The sequence below is a fragment of the Conger conger genome, chromosome 16, assembly GCF_963514075.1.
Source record: "Conger conger chromosome 16, fConCon1.1, whole genome shotgun sequence".
Taxonomy (NCBI): domain Eukaryota; kingdom Metazoa; phylum Chordata; class Actinopteri; order Anguilliformes; family Congridae; genus Conger; species Conger conger.
In genome coordinates, this window is record NC_083775.1 from 4566359 (window position 1) to 4580279 (window position 13921).

General features: G+C 43.3%; 1 protein-coding gene across 2 annotated transcripts; it reads left to right on the plus strand.

The window, feature by feature from the left end:
- Positions 1-8504: 8504 nt before the first annotated feature.
- Positions 8505-13315, plus strand: syce2 (synaptonemal complex central element protein 2). 2 transcript variants are annotated; one of them, XM_061225243.1, is made up of 5 exons: positions 8505-8573; positions 10414-10540; positions 10802-10893; positions 12128-12326; positions 12942-13315. In XM_061225243.1, the coding sequence occupies exons 2-5, from the start codon at positions 10466-10468 to the stop codon at positions 13155-13157; spliced, it is 582 nt and encodes a 193-aa protein (XP_061081227.1). In that variant the 5' UTR covers positions 8505-8573; positions 10414-10465; the 3' UTR covers positions 13158-13315. The 2 variants fall into 2 exon arrangements, with proteins under 2 accessions (XP_061081227.1, XP_061081226.1); XM_061225242.1 differs by having other exon boundaries at positions 8521-8779.
- Positions 13316-13921: the final 606 nt, after the last annotated feature.

The window sequence follows — 13921 nt, forward strand, 5'->3', positions numbered from 1 at the left end:
AAACACACCTTTTCAAACTATACCTTGGTCCTCCCTCCTTCATGCATATTTCACTAGTTATGGATTTAATGCTTTAACCTGTGGAAGGACCTATGAACTTGTAAATTGCTTTGGATTAAAAGTGTCTGCCAAATAACAAAAATGTAAATGATCTCAGGCGTCACAAATCCTGAGAGCTGGCTCAGTGAGTTTGTGGGTAAATGGTCACAATCCTGCCGGTGCCATGTAAGGGAAAGAAGTCTGGAAGTGCACTCATCTTCTCAGAAAACCTAATTGAACCACTAATTAAACTCTGAAGACCTCAATTAAACCCTTGATCTCACGGTTTGCCCGGCTGTGAGTGTAATCTGCCGCATGTCAGAGACTGTTCTGCAGGGAGATCAGCCTCTGAGGTCAGTGAAGGAAAGTAGTGCTGTGATTCTTGTGACGTTTCTGCCCTGATATTTTTTTCTCACAATATTTGGTGTTCGCCAACCGTATCCTATGTATATCTGACTGGAGCCGATTCACTTTGGAATCGTTGAAGCACAGAGTCTCAAAACCACTCAGAACACAGATGGAACATTATAATTCCGAGGTCACGACCTTTCACTCTGAACCCTGAATTCTGTGCTTTCGGTTTGTGTCATCCCTGGAAACGGGGCAAATGCGCAGGAACATCGATGGTACTGAAAGCGGTACGATTTATGTCGCTTCAAGTGATTGCGTGTTTGTCATTCTTGGAACGGACACGCGACAGGGGAATTTACTTGTTTCCAGTATCATTAGCGGCCCAATGTGAAAGGGAACCCAACCGAGTCTTTACATTTACGGGTGCGCTCTTATAACCCCTCAGACACACAGATCACGGCAGAGACAGGGAGTCGCTGGGGGTCACGACGGGCCAAAGGACTTCGCTTTTGTTCTACTCTCAATCACAACGCTCGCTTAAGTCTTTCAGTTAAGCCAATCCCTCAGCTCCTAAGAATAACTTTGGAAGCTGCCGAGGAGGATTCCGACTCTGGCAGGCTAGTTCGCAAATAGCAAACCGCAATAGCGTAAACAGGACCGCCCGTCTTCTATGGTGTTTTACAGTGGTGTGGTTTTCAACAACAACAATAACAACCCATTCGTTGTTTGGCAGTGTTTGGATAGTTAACTTTGGTAACTTTTGCTCTGTTTCTTTGTTTCTTTGTTCTCAAAAAAAAAAAAATGGCCCTCGTCCGTATCTTTGTTGTACAGGTAGCAATTGAAATTGTACTTCCCTCTAGGGTCTTTCAGCGAACTTATCCCTGGTTATGGGTATGCACTTTGTTGTACGTCGCTCTGGATAAGAGCGTCTGCCAAATGCCAATAATGTAATGTAATGTAATGTAATTCGTCTTTGCAAGTAACAATGTGGAAATGATTCTGCAAAATTGGCCTGGTGGGAAAAAAGGAGCATAATCCCATTATTATTTTGCATTATTTATTAGTAGGTTATTGGAAGGATGTTCTCTTGAGCAGGTTAATCAGAATGCGAGAATATTAAACCGAGGGAAAGCTGTTAGTTGGATGTGGCAAACATGCACCCAGTAAAATATTCACTGTCACTGAAACTGATGAATTACAGTTTATAAAGTCTACCGACTTGTACTGCTGTAGTTCAATTGACACTGGACATTTTTCTGTCCGATATATTTTTACTTAGAATGTCAGCCAAGTCGTTCCCCTCTGTTAGTTTCCCCAATTTTTGTTTGGGTGAAATACCACATCCCTGAAATGGATGTCTAGATGTTCAATAACTCCTAACAGTCTAGCTTTGACAGCCTTTTTACGAAGATGGGAAAGGCCACAGCCGAAGCACAAAAGATAAATAAATAAAACGCATAATTGGTTATTATTATTATTAAACACACGAAGTCATCTCAGCAGACGTGCTTGTGACTGTTGCTCGTGGCTTCCATTGCAACTCTGCGCTGTTATCACCAGCCTGACAAGTCACACCCAAAATGGAGCTGCAAATGTGCTTTAACAGCTCGTTCGGAAGTCACAGCATAAAAAATGAGAAAATTATGAAGATTTTCACACTGGAAATACAGTCTTGTCCTCAATTTACATGGTACCAAGTGCGACTTTCTGAAATATAATCGGCATTTTGCTATGAACATATGGAGATTCATAACAGGGCTTGATATAAGCTTAATTAAACAGGCACCAGACTTGTTTTTAAAGAGAAGTCGAAATGGAAGCAGAATGCACACCACATTTGGGATCCACCGGTTTACATGAAAACTTAAGACCATCATTTTCGCACGATCTCCACAAATTTCCACAAATTGGAATGGTTGTGTTTGCACTGTTCGAAAATCAGTCGAAACGCGTTTTCTGCTTTAAAGTCAGGAAACGGGGTTGTTGCAGAAGAACTTGAACCTCCTTCTTCCCAATGTCAAATAGTTGTGCGTATTTAACGACGCGTTTCATCTGATAGATTTGGAGGCGTTTGTATTTTCTCCGTTGTCCCATCCTCCAAGCAGTTCTCTTTAATTTGTCGATTTTCTTTGTTCCGTTTTGTTACTACTCATAATTAATGCTAGAGATATTTCCTCTTAACCTTTATTTATACAGTCACTTTTTCAACGGAGCCCCGATTACAAGAGAGAATGAAGCAAAAGTGCTGTAACAGTCAAACGCTTAAAGATAAAAGGAATATTAAAATGAATAATCATACAAAAAACATAAATAAAAAGATCATATCAAAAACCGCACAGCTCGAATTCAGTCATAACATTTAGGCCTACAATGGCATTCAAAGGTAACCATGTTCTTGATCTTGAACATAACTAATTGCATTTTTGCAGAATCTCTTGTTTTTTCCCCCCTCCCAGTTATTGTTATTCTGGTGAAATCCACAGACAGTAAATCTTGCACATATATGTAAAAGAAGGTTGTGACCATGGCAAGCAAACTTGATTTAGCAGGCTCTTCATAGCTGTTCTTTCTCTTGTGTTCATTTTTTAGGGTCATGTTTTTTATGCTTTTTAGAATATTGAAGAAACCTCTGTCTGTCTACTGTCGACAGTAAGACACGTTGGCACCGTCACGTCGCGACACAGATGGGAGATTGCCTTAAAGTCGTCTTAATATCGACATACTTGGAGTTGATGTTAACAGGCTGCGCGTCGTGTGCGAAAGTGTAGAGCGCAGGGTACGGCCTGCTCAGCGTGCTTTCCGTACAGGCTCGGCCTAGGGGCCCGTGAGTTCGCGAGGGAGGGAGCTGGTGAAGGTGGGGCTCTCGACGGCGCCGTGCGCGGGTAAGAAGGACGGGATGTAGGGCATGGCCAGGAGCATGGGGCTGCCCTGCGGACTGTCCTCCGGAGACAGCGGGATGACGACGTCGTCTTGGTCCCACACGTGGAAGGCGTTGGCGTGGGAGAGGGGGAGCCCCGTCGCCAGGTGGGTCGGTGTGATGCAGCGCAACTCGCTCTCCTTCTCCGAGTCGTCCGCGCTGGGGCCCAGCACGCAGTCTGCAAAGAGAGGAAGCGAAGCGGGCGGTGTCTACTGCGCCAACCGAATAGATTCACTTTGAACCAAGTGTGTGTGTGTGTGTGTGTGTGTGTGTGTGTGTAAACACCAAGATGGAAGCCCACTGTCTTAATGCACATTTAGAACATCCAACTAACAGCTTTCCTGGGCTTAATAATGTCGCATTCTTATTGAGCTGCTCAAAAAGACATCCTGAGGACATTTATCCTCTCTACAGCATGTGTGTGAATAGTAAATTGGAAAAAGGTATGCTCCTTATCTACTGGTGCACAATGTTAAATACATGATAGAGTAGACGTTACTATGATGAGGCAGCTTGGACAAAACACCGACTGCAGCCTGCGCTTGTGTTTTCATTCAATCATACAATTGACTTATTTCTATTTTGGCAAATGCCTGCATTTATATAGCGCCTTTATCCAAAGCGCTGAACAATTAATGCTTTTCATTCGCCCACCCATACACGAACTCACATACCAACGGCGATTGGCTGCCATGCAAGACACCGACCAACTCGTCAGGAGCAATTGGGGATTAGGTGTCTTGCTCAAACTTCCAAACACGCCGACACACCATGCAGCCATATGTGATAAATCTTCCAACTTTGGCATCTTTTGAAACTTAACATTTGAAACCAACCTGCAATATCCCGGGTCAGATCCTTGATTAGATGGCCCACAATGGCGTATGCTACAGCGACCACAACCAGGGCCGCCATCAGGAGGTACAGCACGGCTTTGGGTAACGGGATGAGGTCCCGCTGCACTGGCTTATACTCCTGGTACAGCTCATCTTCGGCGCCAGGAATAGAGTACTGGTAGGCCTGTCCCCCATTGCCAGTGGAGTTGAACCCAGTTGCGTTCATGGAATTCATGGTGAACAAACGCGTATATTGCTTGTCGATTAGTGTTTTTTCTTTCTTCCCGTTTTCGACGTGGTCACTTTTTCCAGAGACTTTGTCCGCTTTTAAGCGTCTTGAGTTTGCTTTCCTGTAGATGGAAATATAAGCACTATAAGCATGTTATATAAGCACTTGTTTTGTAGACTGACACCGGGTTCCAAGACTCTTTCTGACAAGTTAATTCGCCTAATTCTGATGTTTCAAGTCTATTTCCAATGCGATTTCCTGCAAGGCACAAAAATTACAATGGTGCGTAAAACGGCACCTTACACTCACGGCTATGTAAGTTAAAGCAATTTTCGCATAAACAGTGAAAGCCCTGCTGAGAAGTAGACTAGTGGTGGTGTAAGGGATTCAGATATAGGCGCACTTCTAAGTTTATTCGTCCGGTATCAACACGTTTCTATCATGAAAAAGTATCTTTTATAAACGGCCAAGTCAATGTATTTCTTTACTTACAGCTCTTTCGTGGCTCATCTGTTGTCCGTTCAGTGTGCAGTTTTATTCTCCCCAAACATCTAAAAACTCGTGAAATCAGATAACGTAGGTTTGCGGAAATCCATATGCTTGACTGTTCGGAGTCGTGGGACGTTCTTCGTGTTCTGTTGCTATCCCCGGTGCTGAAAAGCGTCGCGACTCGAAAGCGGCAGTGTGCGACTCCGCTTAGAGCTTAACTGATTGTTGATGTTCTTCAGCGATCTTCAACGACCTAAGCGATTGGATGCTCATTAGAGTCTCCCGCCCTCTCCCCCCGCAACCCCTCCCCCCTTACAGTAGACCAGATATGGCTGTTTATTTTTTACTCGAATTCTCATCAGGTAATTGCAAAATCGATACGGGCATTCACGCGTAATTTCAATTATGTCTGCTGTATTTGATCGCCCCCGCGTTTGCAGAAGGTAAAGTTAACACGCGTTGGACTATACATAAGCAGAAGTCGTTTTGTCAATAGTGACACCCAACCCCCTTAAGTCTACCTCTATTTATAGAACGTCTACATCTAAGTCTGGCATTCTCTGGGACGTTGATTCATATGGATAAATCCGTAAAAATAGTGTGCGCACAAGGATCGTTCCATTATTTTGTGATCAAAGGCATCGAGGATATCTGCTTGGTGTACATTTTTAAAAAGTAAATTGGTTACGTTATCTTTCATGGCATTGAACTCCATTGTACGCGAACGCACCTGTACGGCTATGTTCCTTACGTTTGTTCAAAAGGAGAATATCTCCCAGTGCACCACTTACAAATTCTGTACACATTCACATCCACATTTGGAGTCAAACTCCACCACAAATGCAATGATTGGGATGATACAATCATATGAATTCGAAAAATCTCTCGAATGTATACTGTCTGTGAAATATATACAGAACCCCACCCTAACCTCCATAAAGATGAATACGCTCAGGTCAGTCCTGTTGTCATACTTTGCTGTATGTGCACCGACAGTATGTGCTGTACTGACTAGCGTGCATGTGTTGACTATTGGTCGTTTTTTGCAGGAGTTTGATTCAAGATGAAATTGCCTTTATGTCATTCATGTAAAAAAATAACTTGACTCGATGCGTTGTTGTGGCAAACGAATTGGACAGAAAGACTCTCAGCCGAGGTTGTCAGCCAGAATCAGATGCCGTGCTCGGACCGGATCTGGCCCATAATATTTTGCTGAAGACGGCGCACCTCGGCCGGACTCGGCCCAAATATGCTTTCTATCTGGGGAGGCTGAGCTTAAGCCTTATCTCGGCGATCTAAAAACACAGGACATGACTTTTCAGGAACTGAAATCCCATCGTATTCAGTATATAGCTATGTATTTAAACTATGAAAAACATAGCCTACTTTGAACATATTTGCTCATATTTAGCTTTCGCCACTCTATTTAATAGGGAGCAGTATACCGGAAGTATCGTTCCCCATACATCCGCTTTACCCCCGCTACCCCCCGCAGTGCAAGGCCTGGCCTGGCTTGTGCCACCAAGTTCAGGAAACGAGTCTACCAATTAGCCTGCAACTCTTCATTAAATATAAAAGTCCTATTTGTGTAATTGTACAGGTGAGCAGTAAACCTAGAACTCAAACTTGAAATTTAGGCATCATGAAAACCAGGCTTGGAGGGAAAAGGTCAAAAGGTTAACAGTTACTCTACTCTATCACACAGTTTATAAAACTGGCTCTTATAACGCCGATATGTCTTCATGTCAGGTTGTTTGACTGCTTTTGGTTTGCATCGTATACGGCACTGTGGATGAGCACCATTTTGTGCTTTCATTTTCGAGGGTTCTGTCACTCTCCCTCTGAATGTTGTCTCTTCTCTCTCTCTCTCTCTCTCTCTCTCTCTCTCTCTCTCTCTCTCTCTCTCTCTCTCACTGTTGTCTATTTTAGGGTTCACATTTAGATGAAACTCAGCCCCGGGTTTGACATTGTTCCTCCATCATCTCCCGCTCTCCTTGATGCAGTCAATTTCTTCCACAAAGATGTCCCGTTAGGAGTGTCACGTTCCCCTGCTGAGACAACGGAGACCCGTTCTGACCTTCCCGGGAATCTAAATGACCTTCACCCTAAAAATGGACCCCAAGTTGAAATGACTTGCAGTGGGTGTAAGCGCCAGAATTATTGATAATAAGAATATTATATTAAACAACATGGATCATCTTTATTGCAATACATTTACTTTCATGTTTCAATGTTCTTTATTTAGTAATCTCTTTTTTTTCCTGAAAACCACAGGTGCCAAAATTATTAGCACCCCTCACAATTATTGTAATACTTCATTGCATATTTATGAAGGGTGCCAATAATTCTGACGCCCACTGTATTATACAAGGTCATGCCATATTGTTATATAGATATTATTTTGTGATCATTAAAATTAATAATAGTTGTTGCTGGTCATTAATATCTGGTAGTGACAGCATTATCTAATACACATTCATAGGACACCTTCGAAACAGTCAAGCTTTCTAAAAAGCTTACAGTACATATAACAAATCGCACAGCTGTTGTGTAGAAATCCTTCTCGAGGGGCGACGTGTTGATCTGAATGTGCTACATGATGCCTCATGCTGTCTCTTTCTCAGAGTTATTTTGATGGTCGCAGTGAATATCTGTATTTTTACACCCAAAGTGCTGTCAGGTGCTCTCGGCCCTCCCTCCTGGAGATATCGCCTCTGCAGCTCAGAGCGTTTAAACGAAGGCGCAAGGACCGATTTCACAGCACTGGTTCCCAGCTGCTCGCAAAACAGCCAACCGCATAACACTATTTATTTAGCCGGGCTGGAAGGTTAACCACTTCACTTCTGGCTTCCGTAGCCGACCAGTGACCCCACTTACAAAAAAATATGTTTTCAATTTTAAAACGTTGTGTATAAAATAAATATGGTCATATACTTTGTTTAATTTATTTCATAATACATACTACTACTACCACTACTACTACTACTACTACCACAATACAACCCTACAAGTCTACTGCAAGTCGCTTTGGATGAAAGCATCGGCTAAATAACAAATTATTATTATTAAATTATTAAGAGACTGTACCACTGATCCGCAAAGAGCAGTACAGACTCTTGCCATTTGGGAGCGGGAAGAGTTTTTATTTATTTTAATGATGGTCAGGCAGTCAGGGCACAAAGAAATATTGCAGTGTTATACAAGCCCTCGATCCCAGAGAGCACTTCTGAGAGAGGAGATTATTTTAAAATCCCACAAAAAACCTCTCTCTTTATTACTGTACTATTAAATTGATCCAGGTCAGTCCAGGGATGTCCTGATCTCTTCCATTTGGAGATGGGTGTAATTCTTTTCAGATTCAAACGTAGTCAAAGCCATTAGTTAGCCTGCTGTTTGTTAGTGGGGTAGCATAGATAATTGCGGAGACTGGTTATGATATCTTAAGTCAGGAAAATATAAATGTAGGCCTACCTTCTTTGCAGGCTACTCTAGGGCAGGGGTCCAACCCTGGTCCTGGAGAGCTACAGGGTCTGGTTTTCGCTTTGACACTAATATCAGCGCCCAGTTGGGGCCCAAATAACCAGGTGAGGTGAGTTAACTGCGTAATTAACTTATTTTATTTTATTGCTGATTAACAACGAAAACCAGTCCACCCTGCGGCTCTCGAGGATCAGGGCTGGAGACCACTGTTCTAGGGGCTCCGTATCAAATGGTGAACATCACTTTAATTTTGTTTAAGAGGTGCGAACTAGCTACAACTCTCAATTTCGATTGTTACAGAAGTTTTTTCATTTTATTATTTACATTGTTACAGTGGCACGCGCCCAGTTTCGCGTTTGATTCCGTAGCGCGAGAAGTGGTGATAAAACCGTTGCCGTGGACCGACCGTGTTGACGAGGCCGTAACTTTTACACATAGGTAATGGTTTTTCCTGCAATATAGCCTGTGACATGTACATTTTCAGTTGGTTACAGATGGCTACACGTTTGTAAAGCTGGAAACAAACCAGCTAGATTTTTAGTGCCATATATTTGCCTAAAAATGTACTGAAGAAAGCTGACCTGCTAACGTTAGCTGCTAGCAATGCTAGCCGATTTATCAGTTCTAAAATAGCTCCAACAACTGTCGGTGTTTTTCGCTACAACTTGTAAAATTGTTGCAAGTTTAAGATTTTTTTCCGCCCGCTATCAACGAGGCGTAAGAATTACGATTTAAACGCTTGTGGTAGGCTATTATATGAAATATGAATTTAAATATGAATTATATTGTAATCCTAATTTAGTTTAAAGTAAAATGGAGTTTCAATTTAAATGAGGTGTCCTGCTACATATTAGTCTTTGAACGTTAACGTAACGTACAGTGCAGTCCGTAAATATTTGGACAGTGGCACACTTTGTTGTTTTGGCTCTGCTCCAGCACATTGAATTTGAAATAAAGCAATGACTGAAGTTAAAGTGCAGACGTTTAGCTTTAATTTGAGTGGTATTTCTCAAGTTATCCATATTGGGGGAACAGTGTAGGGATTGTAGCCGTTTTTATAGTCCCCTCAATTGTAGGTGACCGGCTGCTTCAATGTTTCTTGGACAGATGTGTTAAGTTTCATGGTTAGTTCATGGATAGAAGAGCTATAAGTTTTGTCTACAAGTGCCATCTGCATTTGGAGTCTGTCTCTCAAAAGAACTGTCAATGTCAGTAAAGCATCACTAGAATGAAAAATCAGAATAAATAAATGTCGTTAGTCAGTTACCTGACTTCAATCCAATTGTGCATGCATTTCACTTCACTGAAGACCAGACTGAATGCAAATCAGCCCCAGAAACAAGCAGGAGCTGAAGAGGGCTGGAGTACATCACCAGGGTAGATAAATGGTCTGCATTTATATAGCACCTTTATCCAAAGCACTGTACAATTGATGCTTCTCATTCACCCATTCATACACACACTCGCACCCCAACAGTGATTGGCTGCAAGGCACCGACCAGCTCGTCAGGAGCATTTGGGGGTTAGATGTCTTGCTCAGGGACACTTCGACACAGCCCGGGCGGGGGATAGAACCGGCAACCCTCCAACTGCCAGACAACTGCCCTTATGGCCTGAGCCAAGTTGCCCCACTCAGCATCTGGTGATGTCTGGGTCATAGACTTCAGGCAGTCATTGATTGCAACGGATTTGCAACGAAATATTGAATATGATTACTTTATTTCAGTTTGTTTTTGTTTGTCCAATTACTTTTGATCCCTGTAATTCCTGCACGTTAAAGACATCATGATCATTTTATTTTAACGGTTTATTTGCTGGAGTACAGAGTGAAAACAACTGAAAATGTTTCACTGTCCGAAGACTTACAGACTGCACTGTATACACATAACCTAACCATCACCCGTAGATATAGTTGCTGGGCTATAGCTACATGATATTAGCATTGCCACTGCTAATGAAAACATTGTTTTCCCGAGTGGGTTACAAATGAGATATTTTGAAAGGAATGTTTTATGTGCTGAAATATCACCCACTGTTAAGTAGTTTCTTTAAATGCCATGTCCACTGTCAAGACGATTGCTGGGGAACAAGGATTTGGATTTTGATACGGTCAACTGGCAAGTCATGGATCAGTTCTTTGGGATACTGGGCCCTAATGCTCAGTCGACACCCAAACCAAGAGACGGCTCCAAAACCCAGGTATTGCACATGAAGAGATAAGTGGTTGGGTTTTTTTTTTCCTGTTTGTTCAACTTGATCACCTGTTGAGGTCTTTTGTTTTGCTTTTATTGTACATATTATTCCCTCTGAAAACTGGTCACCTTGAAGTTCTGTAAGATGATCTATGTGCTTTACAAGATAAATATGAATTGATGTATTTTTGATATCTTTCTGTCCTCTTGATTAGTTGGCTAGACCAAATAATCGGGTCATGTTTTGCTTCTGTTCCTGTGAACTCAGGGCCAGACTGAAGGCCCAGGCCCTGACCACGACTCCAGAGGGGAAAGAACCTCGGTGGGGAGCCAGGACGAGAGTTTTGAGCAGCACGTGAGGTGAGGGGGAGGGAGCAACTCACTCGCAGTGTTTTTTATCTTTAATTCTTTTATTGTGTGCAATACATTTACAAAGGACAGATCAGTCAATAAGATACATTAAATAAAAATAAAAAATGTAACAATACAAGATGCAATACATTAGTAATGCAATGTTAATTACACAAAAATATCAAATGATTTACAGCACAGCAAAGTTTTAACTGCCTTTTTGTTACAAAAAAAAAAAGATTGTCTCAATATACAGCTCGATTTCCTATTTAAAAAAACCCCAGTTTTCAATTGCTACATTTGCATTTGTGTATATGATATTTTGCCTGAAGTGCCTCCTCGTCATGTTTAGGATAAGTAGTACAGCCAAGCATGACATTTGCAAATGTAAGTTTGAACACAGAAAAGATATTATTACCAATACATCTTCCAGTATCTCTCCATACATATTAGCTACAGTGCCAAAACAAACGTCGCACATTGTATCTCACCTGCAGCGTTGCCGAGGGCTGGTCAGGCCAAAACCCTAAACCGGCCCTAATCCCCGTCTGCCAAGCTCTGTTACAGACGGGTAATTCTCACAGCCTGACTGCCTCCCGCCTTATTTAGCCTGTCACGTTTCTGACCTGCAGCGTAAACACTCACCTGTTAAGAACATTCTGAAAAAACCCGTATCATGGACATAAATGGTTTAAAAAGCAGCGCAAACTATGGGTTACAAGTTATAGGGGTAGGATAAGGGGGGGGGGGGGGGTGGTTATCCTTGTGTGACGGACACCAGGAGAACATTCTCAACCGGTTGAAAATAGGTCAATAAAAAATAGGTAGATAAAAAAAACAAAAAAAACAGACATTTCATACTTTCATTGTGTTTCTGCAATGCCCTCTTGTGCAAATTGCATATAAAAACCTAGAAAGTGTGACCTACCACCATATTACTCCTTTAATGAATGTGCCTGTCAATGTGTGCTTGTTTAATGAATGTGCATTGACTGTATGTGCTTGTTGTTTAATGAATGAACATTGACAGTATGTGCTTGTTGTTTAATGAATGTGCATTGGCAGTATGTACTTGTTGTTTAATGAATGTGCATTGACAGTATGTGCTTGTTGTTTAATGAATGTGCATTGGCAGTATGTACTTGTTGTTTAATGAATGTGCATTGGCAGTATGTACTTGTTGTTTAATGAATGTGCATTGACAGTATGCGCTTGTTGTCTGTGTGTCCGTCCCCCTCTGAAGTGACGACTCTGGAATCGGCATCTTCGCGCGGGACCTGGAGGGGGAGCTGAAGAGCGGTGACTCAGCCTACTTCTCCGCCCTCAGCTCCAGAGTGGACCAGATCGGGCGGAGGGTCCAGGACCTGGTGGAGAAGATCAACGACAGGCGGGCCACGGACCAGGAGATCGTGAACGACTTCCAGGACAAGCTGACCAAGAAGGTATTCCACAAGAAACCGAAAGCCAAAACATCTGAGGGGACCTAACAGCAGGTCAGGACGACAAGGTCTGGGTCGTGAAAACAAAATTACAAGGCTGTCAGTATGGCAGAGATTTAAATCCAGCAATTATCTTAGTAATTTAAACACTCTATCCTCTATTCTATATGGTCCATCCTTTTGACTCGAACTGATAGAAAACATTGTAAAATGCATTGTGCATCATTTTAAGTGATTGACATTCAGGTGGGCTAATTATTAACTGTAACTGCAGTGGGCTGACATACAGGTAGACTGAATGTTTCTTAGCTGCCATTAATAGTTTATACGGCCCTGCTTTATATGCTCATATATAATATAATAGGGCATCCTATTGCTTTAAGCTTTCAGCAGGGATATAAATTATACATTTAGTTGACGCTGTTATCCAAAGCAACTTACAGTTGATTAGACTGGGGACTTGAGCAAGGCCCTAGCAGCTGTGTGGCCTTATTGTGGCTACACCGGGGCTTGAACCACCAACCGGGTCCCAGTCAGGTACTTGACTCACATCCCAGCCTGTAGGTAACCGTTGACCTGCAGGGTAGTGACCGTGACCATAACCCCGCCCCCCCGCAGGTGAGTGAGGTGTGCCAGCAGGTGAAGGAGCAGATGTTCGGCACCTACGAGGCCAACGGCCGGCTGATAGAGTCCAGGCTCCAGGAGATCTCTGAGGTGTTGGGCCGCAGCAGCCAGCTCATCTCCGAGCTGCAGGGAGCCAGCCAAATCCTGGCCGCCATCAACAAAGGTCTGTGCAAGACCCCGGAGCGCTCCCTCAGCCAGTCAGAGCTTTAGGAACACCCTCTCAGCCAATCCAAGCTTTAGGAACACCCTCTCAGCCAATCTGAGCTTTAGGAACACCCTCTCAGCCAATCCGAGCTTTAGGAACACCCTCTCAGCCAATCCGAGCTTTAGGAACACCCTCTCAGCCAATCTGAGCTTTAGGAGCACCCTCTCAGCCAATCCAAGCTTTAGGAACACCCTCTCAGCCAATCTGAGCTTTAGGAGCACCCTCTCAGCCAATCCAAGCTTTAGGAGCACCCTCTCAGCCAATCTGAGCTTTAGGAACACCCTCTCAGCCAATCCGAGCTTCAGGAGCACCCTCTCAGCCAATCGGAGCTTCAGGAGGACCCTCTCAGCCAATCGGAGCTTTAGGAACACCCTCTCAGCCAATCTGAGCTTTAGGAGCAACCCCTCAGCCAATTGGTGCTTTGGGAGCACCCCCTCAGCCAGGGGTGTCCAATCTTATCCAGAAAGGGCCGGTGTGTGTGCAGGTTGTTGTTTTTACAGGACTAAGACAGCTGATTCTACTTGATTCGTGAAGACCACGATTAGTTCATTAGTATAATCAGGTGTGTAACTGCTGGGTTCAAACAAAAACTTGCACCCACGCCGGCCCTTTTAGGATAAGATTGGACACCTCTGCCCTCAGCCAATTGGTGCTTTCAGAGCACCCCGTCAGCCAATCGGTGCTTTAGGACCACCCCTTCAGCCAATCGGAGCTTTAGGACCACCCCTATACCTGTAGCCACAAGTACATTACTACTGAACAGCCGTTG

What these genes read in the sequence shown, in the direction of transcription:
- syce2 (XM_061225242.1), top strand. Translation starts at nt 8,571, where the DNA reads ATGGTGAACATCACTTTAATTTTGTTTAAGAGGTGCGAACTAGCTACA. An exon ending in GAGACGGCTCCAAAACCCAG is followed by an intron (nt 10,541 to 10,801) that starts GTATTGCACATG and finishes CTGTGAACTCAG; the next exon opens with GGCCAGACTGAAGGCCCAGG. An exon ending in AGTTTTGAGCAGCACGTGAG is followed by an intron (nt 10,894 to 12,127) that starts GTGAGGGGGAGG and finishes CCCCCTCTGAAG; the next exon opens with TGACGACTCTGGAATCGGCA.